Source organism: Helicoverpa zea, chromosome 31, assembly GCF_022581195.2.
Source record: "Helicoverpa zea isolate HzStark_Cry1AcR chromosome 31, ilHelZeax1.1, whole genome shotgun sequence".
Classification (NCBI taxonomy): Eukaryota; Metazoa; Arthropoda; class Insecta; order Lepidoptera; family Noctuidae; genus Helicoverpa; species Helicoverpa zea.
Genome location: NC_061482.1, coordinates 11,962,359 through 11,977,789, shown reverse-complemented (window position 1 = coordinate 11,977,789; position 15,431 = coordinate 11,962,359). Strand labels below are relative to the sequence as shown.

The 15,431-nt window shown below is 37.4% G+C and overlaps 1 protein-coding gene across 1 annotated transcript; it reads right to left on the bottom strand.

Moving 5' to 3' along the window:
- Positions 1-2,616: 2,616 nt before the first annotated feature.
- LOC124645462 (BTB/POZ domain-containing protein Tiwaz) lies at positions 2,617-8,072 on the bottom strand. Its single transcript, XM_047185271.1, has 3 exons — positions 7,909-8,072; positions 5,812-6,017; positions 2,617-2,768 (listed from the first exon to the last, which is right to left on the bottom strand). Exons 1-3 carry the CDS (start codon positions 8,070-8,072, stop codon positions 2,617-2,619), a joined length of 522 nt encoding a protein of 173 aa, XP_047041227.1.
- Positions 8,073-15,431: the final 7,359 nt, after the last annotated feature.

Genomic DNA, 15,431 nt, shown 5'->3' with positions numbered 1-15,431 from the left:
AATGAATGACTTATCCATTCCAATCCACAGATTAATTCCCAACAATTGTATTTTTTTTACTACTAGATAAAATTACACACTTTCTGTAGGTACATTTCAGAAGATACTACACTAAGTCCTTTTAATTAATTAAACACTTGACTAACTTTGGTTGACGAATTGAATTCTAACCAAATCGTTTAACAGGTTCTCTAAAATAAAGTAGTATCTACTATAGTATTACCTTAATGATATCTTCATTAAGGTATGCTTTGAATTCTTATCGCCGACTGCAACTGGCAACCGCACATGCCGCGACTGCATGACGTCGGCCGCATCATGCACGACTGTTTTGTATGTATTTATATGAAAATGGTTTCATGAAAATACTTTCAAGGATTCAAAACGTACCTTTACTTATCGGCTAGCGTCCGCCAGAGAGATATTCTTACCCTGGGCAGAGCATCAGTCTTCTTACGTTAATACCTAGCCTCTTTTAATTATAATTAAATCTAATGATATAATACTTAGCAGTTAAAACGATAATTTTGAAGACAATGTTTTACATTAAATGTAATCAAAATTACCTAAATGTTTTTTTTACGTTTTACCTAATAAAAAATCGTATTTGTGTCGAAATCAGATCAATTTCGGAAATAATATAACTTAAAGTGATTTTTAATGTCTTCGTGTTACTCCGAAAGTGTTTAAAATTGAAATTTAATCCTTTTAAATGAGAAATACGAGTAATATTTGAATTGTAAGAACTTTTAGAGTTAAACAAAGACATTCACACTAAGAACTACGTATCGAGGTATGCTTTGTTGCGATTTAAGCTAGATTACGTGATTACATATTATGTATGGTATTACAATATTCTTAATGTAATTTCTAAATTTTTGCAGCATGCAATGTCCAAAAAAGTCTACTGAGGCAAACAGGTCGCAGTTTACTAAGTGCCGATCCCAATATTCTATTTATCTGTTGAATTGTTCACTAGAGATAGAATTTTGAAAAAAAAATCAAATTCCAATCGCTTACTCCAATCGCGTAAGCAAAACGATACCTACATAAATAGAATATAGGAGAAGGCCATAAAAATCCATAACTTACAGATGTAATACTTAAAAAGATAAAAAAACATGGTTCTTTAATCGAATAATCTTCACCGACTGTACTTTAAAAAAAGAAAACAAAAAAACTAACCTACGTAAATATATCTAATGGGGAAAAAAGTAAAAAAATAATCGTATAGAAAAATCTATATACCTACGCAACTAAATAGGTACTTACTTAAAAATCAATAACCTACGTTAAACGTGTAAATAGAACAAAGACTATAAAACCAATAATAAATGGTTATTTTCTTTATAAAATAGGGCCAACAACTTACATTACTAACAAGACTTCTAATTTTAATAAAAAATACCTTAACAATTAAAATAATTTTCGCTCTGAGTTATCAAGAGCATGCGCTTACATATGTAAAATCAGGAATCGTTTATCATAAAGCTACGATTTAGTTTACTTTGGAATAATACTAAAAATACATGAAAAAAGAAATATAAAATGGGAAAAAAACAACTTTATATTAATGTAGGATGAAATGAAACCCATTACAATCAGAAGAGAAAAGAGAAATATAGGAAAAATAATTTACAGGCGATTTGAAGTGGGGAAGGGTGGGGGGGAAGGTAAAAAATTGTCTAAGACAATTGCTGGCAAAACTACATGACTGGCAAAGAAAAGAATGGCAAAATTGTAGGAAACAATACGATTAACAACTTACACTTATCACTAAATATAAAATACCTAAAACTTTGCCATTTGAAGTTTTTTCCGTAAAACTTGTAATTTTGTCAGAAATCGTAATTTAGCGTTTTTACCCTAAAAACTATTCGCTCCGCTTCCCAACCTCAGATTGCACGTAAATTATTTTTCCTATAAATCTTTTAGGAATTTTCCTCTCCTAGTACCTAACGGGTTTCATCCTACTTATAATGACTTTTACAAAAAAACGGGAACTACCCGGGCCTCGAGGATTTTAAAGGCGGCGTCTCTTCGGTTCCGAAGTTCCCGAAAAGTGGGCCTGAAAAGAAATAGAAAACATAAGTAGTAAACTTAATCAATATTGATATCAGAAAAAACGGTGTCTGTTATTTATATGTCAAAGTTTTTTTCAAAAATACTCGCGCCATCTGTTGCGAGCTGCTTGAACCACAACAGTATCAAGTTGGAGTGAAGCATTTCACTTGCCACCAACTTCCGACAGATGTGGCTACTTGTATAATGGAGATCTATATATTTACTGACATAACAAAGAGGAAACATTTTTTGTTTGTTTGTAAAGACTACTGCTGCCCGTTACAATTGCCCGAAACTACTACTAACCGATTTGCAAAATTCTTTCACCATTTGAAAGTTAGACTCGACATCATTTACTTACTTATAAAAGGCATTGACGTTTGGAAATAAAATATACCATATTGTTTATTTAAGGCAGAGGATAATACATTGGTACTTGCCTGACTTGGAATCGAACCCTCGCCCTCATACTTGAGAGGTTGGTCCTACCCACTAAGCCACCACGACTTTACAGAGTAAAAAAAAATTTAAATAAAATTCTGCTACCTTGCTTCAGGACCAATGTTGAAGGTTGAAGGGGACTCTCTCTTGCATCAGCCGCTCGGTCTCACGGTGTAGGCGCTCCGTGGCCCGGCTCAGCCAATCACGGTCATGCGTCGACTCTTGGCACTCGTTCTTCACTTTGGTCAGAGCAAACACCATTTCTGGAAGAAAACGTTACAGGAATAAGCTATGACGTATACGTTTTCGAAATTAAACCCGCCTTTACACTACTAGAACCCTAACCACGTTATAATAAAACCATGATTTTTTGTATATAATAGGTTTAGTTTACTAACTTATTTCGAGACGTGGTTTGAAACTGGTACAAAAGCTGCTGGTATTTTTTTTAAACCACGTTTTGTAATAAGGTGGTATCCATGGATTGGTCCAACAAAAACAGACGGATCGCCGGATCGTAAGGCCTTTGCCCATGGACACGCAACACTAGATGAAAAGCAATCGAGTCACCTTTTAAGGTAAAGTACGTCTTTTCAAAGGTTTTTGGAAGGTGCTCCAACCTAAATATAATTAGGAAGCCCAAAAATAAAGATTTTTATTCGGACTACTTATTTGACAATAGCTAGATAGATAGATACACTCTTCATTATGTACACCAATTAAAATACTACAAAATAACAAAATAGCTAAGCGATCTAGAAGGTACTGGTACACAGGCCCACAATACCCAGAGAAATTACGGAATGTTCATTAATTGATTTGTATTGGTAATCTAAGTAAGATTCGCTGAGCTGAAGGCAAAATTAAACGAAACTTATCCACAAAGAGAAAAAGTTTAAGATTCAGCACAGCAAACTCCTTTATATTCAAAACCTGTCATTTCGCAAAGCAAGTTTGGCTGGACAAAAGCTGAGAGAGCATTAAAACCTTGTTCGAACATCAGCTAAAGCTTCGCTGTAGATTTAATACCCTACTAATATTATAAATGCGAAAGTAACTCTGTCTGTCTGTCTGTAACGCTTTCACATCTAAACCACTGACCTGATTTGAATAAAATTTGGTACAGAGATAGAGTGGACCTTGAGAAAGAACATAAGATAGTTTTTAATCCGGATTTTTGAAGAATTCTCCTGGAAACGCGATAAAACCGAACACAACGCGGGCGAAGCCGCGGGCTTAAGCTAGTGTTTGATAATGTAGAAAATATCATATACTTCTATAGGGTGACTGGTAATTAGCGATCTGTACTTGAACACATGATTCATGATTATAATCACCATAATAATAAAAACAACACAAAGTTCGGAACAGCATTTATGTAATTGTCATAAAAATAATAAGCATAAAAATAAGTTTCTTTGAGAAAGTTGTTTGTAATCATGAGTAGAATCGGTCGAACTTGGACTGATGATTAGTGATAATTAGCTGTATTGATCTCTGATAAAACTTAGTTTTAGTCCAAAAAAAACGCAGGGATCAATACCGCTCATCTTCATAAGCAAGCGTTGAATATTCCTAACATGAACTAAGTAAGAGCTTATGGTACATCTATGACAGTTCTATCGGCTGTCAACAATCTAAGTCGCTTATCAGTTCAACTAGCCTCAACTTATAAAGTTGCAACCGGCTTCATAGTTTAACTTTACGAACTTCGGGTGCCTAGTCAGAAACTCGCTGGCTGAGAATCTGTCCAAATCGCTTTCGTACCCTGCCGATTTTGAAGACAATTTGTGAACTACTGAAGATGATGAAGAAACAGCATATTTAGTTTCTCACCCCTTTTTTACCAAAGAACCGTTTAAATGAAAGTTAGGTAGGTATATAGTGAAATTTTTAACTCAATGGCATACAAATCAATGATAACTTATTATAATCTAAACAAAGCATGTAAATGCATTTGAAAATATGAAAAAAAAACACTGAGTCACTAGACAGTAAAAAAATGAACTACGTTGTACTATATTCATATACGCCTATGAATGAGTGATTTTGAACCTTATTAACATATAAATATGAGTTAATTTATCGTGTAGAGACTGAATCCCGCGAGCATCATGCCTTGCATTCTATAATTATTTTGATTCAGAACTGATAGTAAATTAAAATAACAAATGAATACCATAATTTAAATTAAATGTGCATCACTGAAACGGAAAATTGAATTCAATAAAAGTAATATTTTCAGTAGGTATGTAATTATAAAATGTAATTAAACTGCCTCGTTGGTCTAGTTGTCGCAAGTGTGGCTGCTGAGCACGAGGTCTCGGGTTCGATTCCCGAGTCGGGCCGAAATCGCTATGTGGGTTTTAGAAGACTTTCACAAAGCAGCCCGAAGCCTGGAAGTTGGTGATTGATTCACCCGTGCATCGGAGAGCACGAAAATGTCGGTCCTGCGCCTGATCTCTTTCCGGTCGTGTCGGATTGCCGTCCCATCGGGCTATGAGAGTGAAGGAATAGGGAGTGCACCTGTGTCTGCGCAAATGCTTGTGCACTATAATATGTCCTGCGCAGTTGGCTAATCTCCTTACATGAGAACAGCCGCCGTAGCCGATAATCGGCTAGGACATCATCAATTATAAAATGTACATTAAAATGCATTCTGCTAAATTAAATATAGTTACAATATTTGAACTTTAATGACTTATAAATAAATCACTAATAAGGTTAAGGTTATACCTACTTAGGTTGTCTTTGTAAAACATAATCTTGTGTCGGAGAAAATTTTACTTACTACTTTTGATAAAGATTAGACAAAATAGGAAATTTGAAATAAACACAATAAAAAAAATTTAAATTAGTTCGCCAGGCAAACATACGCCAAATGCACAATAAATATTACTTTCATAAGTCAGATTAATTCAAACATGCTAAATCGCTGAGGCAGAAAATAAGTCACAGAAACATTAATAGTGCAAATGACACATTATTAGTTTCGAATTAAATTCGATATTAACTAAAGTATTATAATTTGCATCCATTTTGCAAATATTAACTTGTGTACAAATAAACTGTAGTTGTGTTGTGGGGGTATTTGCTGAGCCAATTTGTAGCCACTAAATATTATTTAGATTCACTTAACATGAGGCTTAGATTAAACCGCTATTTCATTATGTTGCTCTATAAATCTCCTGCATTGCTGACCGAATTTATTTTAACACCAAAAACTCGCTAAAACGGTATGGCTGAGTAATTCAAAGAAAAAAAAAGATGCCAGAAATTAAAAATAAAAGTATAAAAAAAACTCACTGTCAAGCTCGAAGTAGCGCGCCTCGTGAATCAGCAGGTCGAAGTGCGAGAAGTCGGAGGGCAGCAGCAGCTTCTTGTTGCGCAGGAAGTTCAGGATGTAGCGGAACATGCCGCCGTCGCGGTCGATGAAGTAGTGCTGCTTGAGCGTGTCCAGCACGATCGGGATCTGCCCGTTGAACATCTTGCCCAGCCGCGACTCCGGGTAGCTGCACGCGAATGACAATAACCACTCTCAATACATGCACATACATTTCATCAAATCGATGCATCCGTCACTTAACATCTCGAACGTTCAGTGTGATCAATTCTCGAGTGATGCAAATTGCTCGTGCGTCAGTGACCGTTGATTCGACTGAACTAGATTTAAAATGGTCCCAGATTGAGTGTTCTTCAACGACTTTAAAGAATTTGCCGCTAACGACCGAATGTGTTGGGATTTGAATATTCATAATTTCAAGAGAAGAATATTGTGTTCTGTGCCCCCAAGTGAATTGATTAAAAGAAAGAGTGTCGGGGCGAAGGCGGCGTTGCGGGGCGGGGCTGGAGCACTGCATGCCCGCAGGCCCCGCGGCGGAGCCGCGGGCGAGCTCCGACCGACGCTCCCACCGAGAAATAACACGAGTTCAGATAAAACGGGCTTATACAATGCGAGCTAACTGTGAACATAACACTCACTATGTAATCACATAACGTAGCTTATGTTAGACTGTAGTACGACAATGCGTCCTGTGTTGTCCCTCCTTCGTAAACACTGTTGTGACCTCGAAAGCTGAGTGCCTTAACAGCCATGCATTAGCGCAATAAAGTACCTACTTGAACGTATCGCCATACGTTTTACTGGTTCGTTGATTGTTTTGATTGACGAGGAGTTAGTTTCCCTTTCTCATTAAATTAGTACCTATCCGTTTAATATAGGTAATAAATCACAGACGCAACTGTTGTCGGCACAAATCAACGTTTTACTCGCCAATTTGTCACTGCAGCTTTATTCCTGTTTAGTGTCGTTTTGAAAAAATGGTGACGATATTACAAAAAAAGTTTAGAAAAAAAAAACACAATTTTCTTTAAAACAAACCGAAACGTTTTTGTAACAATAGTATGAGATTTAAATAATATACTGAAATAAGGAGTTTTATGATTAAACGTAATACCATTGTCGTGCAAATATATTAAATTAATGGTGATGAAAATGGCATCACCACTGTTTCCACTGAAAGATTAACGTGGACGTGAGGCTTAAGTTGAGCCAAATGAAAATGCATCCAATGTGACCATAACTGAAAATTTAATCAACTGTATACGTTTATGTATACAGTTTCATATATATGGTTTATTGATTGTGAAAAGTGGTCCGCTTAGTTTCAAAACATTGAGTTCTCAAACCAGGTGCTTTTCTCATCAAGTGGGCGCGCTCGGCGTTTTTTCTTCCAGCGTCCTGAAGAATTCTAACGCACACTATTAAAGCGTATATACGTTCATTCGTCAACAAGTTTCCTAAGCCCATTACACCATATCTATAGGATTGTTTAATTAATAAGTAAAGAGACAACTTTTTAATCTAAAATGCCTAAATGTTCATGCAATGAAAATGTTAGCTCGCTTTTTCGAAAATGGTCGCTGTCTATGTTCTCAAAAAGGGTTTGCACAGATCACCCGCTTATTTGTTCTCAAACTTTTTCGCGTATTTGTTTACATCGTATATTTACAGAAACGTTTGCAACTATTGCGAACTATGGAACGTCAATGGCGGTAGCTTTATTGGTCATTTTTTCTGACTTTTAGTTTCGGTCTGTCCCGTTTGATCCGAAACTTTTTTTATACAGATATGAAATGTACCTGTCAACATACAATACTTTTTTTTTATAATAGGTATATACTCGCGACCCGCCTTGGCTTCGCACGGGATAACAGTATTTACCCACTATTTAATTGATGCTAACACATATAAAACTTCCTCTTGAAACATTCTATCTCATAAAAAAACTGCAAGAATATCGGTTGGGTAGTTTTGAAGCTTTAAGCGTACAAAGTTACATAGGAACAGAAAAAGCGACTTTGTTTTATACTTTATAGAGTTTATAGTGACTCGGTACTCACGTGGTAAGAGTTTCCAAGGACGATGTGTAGAGGGTACCCCCTACGTCAATATGCACGGGTGCATTGTACTTGGTGGTGTGGGCCACTCTGGGTATGCCCATGATATGCTTGGACTCCATCGGCGTCTCGTCAGGCTGGGGGCTACCTGGCTTCACGTTCTGCATCTAAAAAAAATAGTTTTTTTTTTTTTATATTAGCGACCCGCCCAGGTTTCGCACGGGATAACAGTGTATTCCCACTATTTAATGGATGTTTTTATACATATAAAAACCCTCTTCTTGAAAACTCTATCTGATAAAAAAACATGAAAATCGGTTCCGTCGTTTTGAAGATTAAAGGTTATGGCACATTATAGCGGCACCGCAACAGCACGGCTCCACACCAGCATTTAAGTTGTCATTCAATTTAGAGCATTAAATCGTGTATATTATAGTATGTTTCGTAATGTCAATATGAAAAAGCCAACGGCGAGCAGTCAGCGTGCTTGCCGCTTCCACACAACTCGACTCGCCGCCCGCGTGCTGCAAGCGAGCGGTCCTCATGCGTACAGCGCGCCGACGGCGTGCTAATTGCGCGCCGACTCCGAGCCGGCAGCGAAACAACGTCATTACGTCGTGTTCAATCATAACATCAATCATAATCGTCTTAAAATAATATTGAGTTTGCGGTGACAGCAAGCTTACACCTCGCGGCCGGCGCGCCGACGGCGAGTGGACGGCGCACCGACGGCGAGCGGACGGCGAGCTTACAGCGCGTGGCTGGCGTGCTGGCAGCTAGCCGTAGTCTTAATTCGAGGCGACGCCGTGCTGCAGCCGTACTGTTGCGGTGCTGCTATAATGTGCCACAAGCTTTAACCGTACAAAGGGATATCGGGACAGAAAAAGCGTCTTTGTTTTAATATGTGGAGATTTCGGCCTTCGGCCCGTCATTTTCGGCCAGTAATCTGACCTAATCAGAAACAGTTTAAACCTGTGTAGACCTGGCTTTATTAGAAACAGTTTTTTGAAGACTTGGATGAACTAGAGAGAACTAATTCAATAAAGTAAGGCTTTTTCACAGTTGCGTGAACAGGTTTCAAAGTTCAATACGATAGTGTAAGTAGATTACAGCTACAAATTCTAGATAGCAAATTAAAACTGTCGTCTGCAGATGAGTGAGCTTCAAAACTTGTAGCAAACTCAAAACATGTTGCTTGCCAAATTATAGGCGATCCGTTTAAGTACCTAAGTAAAACCATTACCTAATGTCATGAAACGCTTAATCCACGCATTATCAAGTCATAAATCATTATTTTAATTACGAACGAAAACCTTATCTATCTATATTTATATACTCATACACCTCATCATCAGCAACTTTTTTACTGTCCCACTGGTGGGCACAGACGCTTGCTTAAGTTTTAGGCGATTTCAGACTTTAAAGTGTAGCTTTCTTTGACATTTTTTGCAGTACCTAAGTCCTAAACACTCGTACTTGAGAGGCTGATTCTCTAACCACTAGGCCTCCACGCCCCACGGTCTGATCATACCTAGCCATACTGCTTATAAAAGCCGATAACCACTAAACTTTATATGAAACCGCTCAACCGATATTGCGATATTAACTAATATTGAAAGTCTTGTGCACATATCACAGACGCTTCTAGGAGCCTGCGTTTTCATCACGTATATATATATATATTTTTTTTATTAAGGCAGTGAGTAATTACTTCAATAGAACTATCAAGTCGTCAATGTTAGGTGATGTTTACTTATCGTGTCCAGTGGCCTTTTATATAATGATAGTAGGTATTTGTAAATAAATCATAATGAGCCACCTTATCCAGAATACTCAAACGTTAATCTAACTTTCTTTTCGTCGCACAATTTACGTTAAAAAACAATTTCCTATATCTAAGGGTTCGTTTAACAGTTTTATAGTTCCAATTTCACAACGTCATTGTAGTTTTATACATAGATAGGTACAATTTTAATTCATCGTATAATGATAGTGAGCCGCGGGCAATCGCAAGAGCGAATCCCTTCGGGCGATGGCTGTGCTGTATAGACTATAGACCACCTCTTAAGGCCCGCGGCCTGGGCCCGAGGCGGTAGTACCAAATTAAAATTTGTAAAAAAACATAATATAAGCAGGTATAATATACAGACAGAACTTTAGTATATTTTGCAAAGCTTCGGATCAACAAGATTGTTCATCCCACAAGAAACAAGCAAATTGGTGATTTTAGAAAGCATTAGTCACGTGTAACTACACCCTAACTGTACTTAGGTACGTTCCTTGCATGCCTCACGCTGTCATACGTTTTTGCTTACCTTGCCCTCTGCTATTAGGCATATTTAAGGAGTGGACCACCAATAAGCCGATGATGTTTCAAAATGTAAAAGTGCAAGACGTGAGGTTCTCGCGCCATTGTCGTGGGAGCATCCCGCGAGCCGACCTACTGCCTCCGCTCCCACGGCACCCTTCACAAACTGCACATCAATCAATCATTTTACATTAATATCGATATATTTGCAAAAGTTATTTTAAAATATGACTTGAAAAACCATTCAAGCTAAAGAATTTCTAGAATTGGTTCATCGATAATTTGCACCAATTTCATGTTTAGCAGTTCTGCATAAGTGCTCATTGTAATTTTGCTACATTTCCAGTGACATCTGTAAGTAACAAATTGCCATAAAAATTGTCATTTGCGATGTCGTGTGTCTGGCTAAGCGCTCTAGGCTAGCGCCGGACCAAGTCCGACTCCAATTATTTTTTATCGCCTGAATGCATCTCTGGTGCAGTCGCGTGGTGGCCTATCTCGCTGGTTTCACACCTAACGCTCCATTCATGTGCTACACTTATGCTTCTGTAAAGTAAGCTCTCTTTATTCGTTCTGACTTCCATGTCTTTCTTAGCTCAGAAATATTAGTAGAAATAAGCTTCTTAAAGACTCGAAAGAGAATTTACTTACCTATCTTTATTTTTTATTTACACTTGAATGAACAATTTTCCCGGAACTACAACAGGAAGCAAGTAAATAATAAAATTATTTAAAAATAAGGCGGAACAGGAATCTATTTCTTGTTTCTACTACTGTCTTCATAGTTTTTCAAATCACGGCTGTGATCAAAACAGTGACTATTTATTTATTTACTTTCAATGCAACGGCTGAATGCTAATGCATTCCAGTCACAAGAAAAAATCCGACAACTTTGAGAGCACCATAGACGCACACTAGATATGCAGATGGCGGAAAAAAGAAGCAAAGTCGTCGTCTTTGTTTCCAAAAGCTGAACACACGTTCCAAGCCAGCTGTGCGGGTGGCTAGACCAAGAACTAATTGCTTTGACAAACATTTACCTAGATCAGCACATACTACCTGTGTGAATTCAATATCCCTTAATTAAAAAACGATTTTAGTTAATTCAGAATTATATTAGGTACATTTAACTCAGACTGATACGTCACGTCTTATATGTAACTGTGGTTTTCATCCCTTGATTTTGGGCTAATGACTGTAAATGGCTACAACCATTCAAACTTAGAAGGGCTGAGGTAAACATATTAGTCGGACTATACAGCTAATTGTAAATAGTGTAGAGGTCGAAAAACTTGTTGGAAATCAAGCGAGTAAAGTCGACTACTGTACACTTGTAGTTACGGTAGCAATCCGCTAGAGGGCGTTCCGTCGCGAACCAAGCCACCACTCTTACCTGTCTGGTTTCATTATAAATATGCCGCAGGCCGTTTGCCTGCTTCGCGTCAGCCCAAATACCTAATCACTGGATACCAGGCAACGCAATAAACATGAAGGGCCTTACTACAAAAACTTTAAACCCTGTTTTACACTTGTCTAATAAAATGTTGGTTGCAAAATGAACCATATGTCAACGTCATAATTTGACATTTTTTTAGACAAGGCATAAACTGACATTTAAAAGTTTTTGTGGTAAGACGGGAAGTCTTTAGTTTTTGATAAGTGCTTGCTTATGTAGGTTCACCTGTTTGCATAGGACCTAATAAAACATAATTATTTGCGATGTTTGTGAATCAAAGGGATCTACAGACGTCATCAATTGGACATTATCATCCCGAAGAATCTCATAGTGTCAGCCCCTTTTTATAAGCCTTTCTGCAATACTTTACCTCAGAAAATAACCGATTTAAAGCCACATTGAGCGCGTCCCTAAATGTAATAATTCTAGCTAAAACCACAGTGTAAGTCATTCAGGTACTAAGCAAATAGAGCTGATCAAAGGCTTTTAGGGTTTCGCAGAAAGTAAACGAAAATGGATATTTCACTATGCAACTGTGACTATAAAAAATATATCGATATTGCGTCTACATGGATCACTGAACATTTCTGGGCTGCACGAGAGTTTACACTAGCGATTGAAAAAAGAATCACATCAATCGGTGTAGCCTTCACAGGGTACAGAAAACAAACATGAAAAAAAATCTACGAACCTCCCGCGTTTTTTGAAGTCAGTTTTTACGGTTCAGTACTTTTTGGCTATTACTCTGGAGTTAGCTTACCTAGATGGATCATCTATCAAGGGGAACTCCTATATATCTGACCAGTTATTCCTACTGTATGTTATGGGTAGCGATAATTTAGGGCATTGGTTCAACTGTGTCACCCCTAACATCCTTGATTTAAATAATGTCGGGACACCTTTTCACACACGGTCGTTAGCCCCATGGTCAGTAATTAAATAACTTTTGTTTGGGTGCTAATACAACTGATAAACTACATATTATATACATTTTCATAAATACATATTATAACACCCAGACCACGGCCAACAAGCTTGCTCATCACACAAATGTCGACCGAACCGGAAATCGAACCCGAGACCTCAGGTCCTCATTACGCCAACGAGGTTTTTTTTTAGAGCGTGCTTCACTTAATGTCGATTAAAAACATCTCACTGCTACTATCAAAACCTCAACAACTGAGCCTATAGAAAAAAAAAAAACTAAAATCTTAGAACAATTAGTAAGCGTTGCTAGGTACAACTCGTGGTTAGGACCTACGGAGAGCGCCCGAAGCGAGGCGTTTATCCGCCATCGGCCGCGGCCGACAAAATTGCCCGGGGACACTTCCATGAACGTACCTCATATCTACTCTGTCCATAGCTTTAACAATATCTTATACACCTGACTTCTTTTGACGACTCAAGACTCACATATTTTTACTAAAGGCTCTTCAAAAAAATCCTTTCATGTCCTTTGGGTATATTTGCAATAAGTTTCACTCGCTACAATGTTGTGTAGTGTTAATAAATAAATAATAAATAAGTGTTTGTATCGTATGCCATCAATCCTACTTGATATGCAGGTCAATAAACATGTTGTCGAAGAGTTAAGTGTCAAATGACTTCAATTGATTCATAATTTGAAGTGGATGATGTCTCGTTACAATAAATCATTGTTGTTTGCATGTTGTTTGTTGCCAGTCGTGTGCTTATTTACACTGTATTGTTGTAAGTGTGAGCAAATTGTGATTAGAATTGTGTTCTTATTTAAAAGGTTATATATAACAGTCTCGATGTAAGTAGGTACAAATTTCAGAGAAAATTGTGTGGTGGTCAACGTGGCTGGATAGATTTGAAATGGATAAAAAATAGCTCGTTGGCGCAATGGTCATCATGCCGACTGTCGAACTGATGGTCCAGGATTCGATTCCGGTACGGTCTACGTATGTAATAAGCATAGGTACATGTTGGCTGATTGGAATTTGGAATAAACTCCTCAGCAGGTGAAAATGTTTGTGTCTGTGAGTAACTTTTCAGTTGAACTAAGTATCTGAATTTTAGCATTTGCTATGTGGCCTTCGCCATTGAAATCATTATTAAGTGTATTGCAAACCTTCTAAACCAAAATGCACCCTGGAAAATAAAAAGATCCGTCGAAAATTTCATAATGATTTCAATTTCAGCGGACCATTGTAACTTTTGTCTATACTTATGCACTAATATACATAATATTAGTACCGTTGTCATGGTGTAAAAAGTAGGAATATTGTGGTATTTACCAGGTGACAAGTCAACAGACAGGTAGTTCAACTGAAAAGATTTTCATCTGCTGAAGAGTATTAATTGACGCGTTAATATCTACTATGTCGAATGTAGCGTAAATGCCTTTTGACGCCACTTTGACGCGTTTTGTTTTTCCTCACGTTTATTCTGTCATCATTCTGGTACTATTGGCATACGGCATCACGGACTAGTGAGAGCTAAAGGAACGTCCTGTGTATACCTATAGTGTAAAGTTTACATATGTACCTATTGTGTTTAATCTGCGTAGACTTGACTTTTGATATGCTAGTGCACGTTTGTCTTGATTATTGACAGTGGGCAGTGATCTAGAAGTGGACCTGCTGAGCAGTCAAAACGCATTATTGCAGTTATCAAAGTTTAAGCTGTGCAAACATTTGCATTGTGTGTGGTAAGTATATGCTTACGAATCAGAGTGATATCAATGTGTAGAGCCATTGAACTCTTGGTGTCGGGTGTCATAATAAGTTTAAAATTTTTTACAGTAATAAAGTTGATAACTGCTGATACTACTGATAGTTGATATAGTGGGTATTATAGTATACACAATGCTTGTTTATTTATTTGTAATAATGTTAAAATGAAAATTCAGAGCTATGAAAAATAATTAAAATGTTGACTTTATTTGCGTGTGTAGTTAAAAGCAACTAAAATATAGATCGTCTTGAGTATAATTTAGCAAGTCTAATGCCGCATAATTCAAGTAAACCCACACAAAACGTTGCTGTCCACATCTTATTTTATATACTTATTTATGATATTTAATTCTTTTTTTCTGTAAAAACTTGTTCAAAGGGCGGCAGTGTGCCACGAGGCTGGCCGCGGGGGATGTTGGCCCTTCCATTCCAACTGTAATTGCTGTCCTAAGGCGCTATGAACAGAATAACCTGAATTAAAACTTTGTTCAGCCAACTTGCGTAACTAGGAATGCACGGACAGTGCCTAATGTGTGGGACTGCGTGAAAAAATGACCACGTTTTTAATGAGTGAAGGCTTTATTTGCGGTTTCTTAGTGATACTGAATATTATCAATATTTATGGCAACTGTCGAAACTCTGGTTGTTTTAAAGAGAAAAGTGAATTTAAAATATCAGAGCTAGTTTTGATTTTGGTTCTGATCAAAACTCAGAAGACGGAGACGAAGGTGGAATTATTTAATTGCATTATTTTTGTGGCGAATTACCTACACTGAATCTATGCTGCACATGGATGATTGAAAGAGATTCTTCAAATCATTTTCAAACTAATTATCATTACTAAAATTCTGTAGTAAAAAAACATTGATATACTTTAATATAAAGACTCGTACAGACTGCCCAATCAGCGCGGTTTGTGCCTACATTACTGGAATTGTTATTCAGGCCTGGGGCGCCCCCCACGGCTCTGCCAAGCAGTGGGCGCTATTGAACATAGAAATACTGCTCAGTCACTCACTCAATGACAGTAATAAGTACATCGTGATGGCGAGATGAGATTGTA

Excerpts from the sequence above, each read along its gene's own strand:
- LOC124645462 (XM_047185271.1), bottom strand. The coding sequence starts at position 8,072 with ATGCAGAACGTGAAGCCAGGTAGCCCCCAGCCTGACGAGACGCCGATG. Across the intron at positions 6,018-7,908 it reads TCCTTGGAAACTCTTACCAC|CTACCCGGAGTCGCGGCTGG; the intron begins GTGAGTACCGAG and ends ATTCGCGTGCAG. Across the intron at positions 2,769-5,811 it reads GCGCTACTTCGAGCTTGACA|AAATGGTGTTTGCTCTGACC; the intron begins GTGAGTTTTTTT and ends GTTTTCTTCCAG.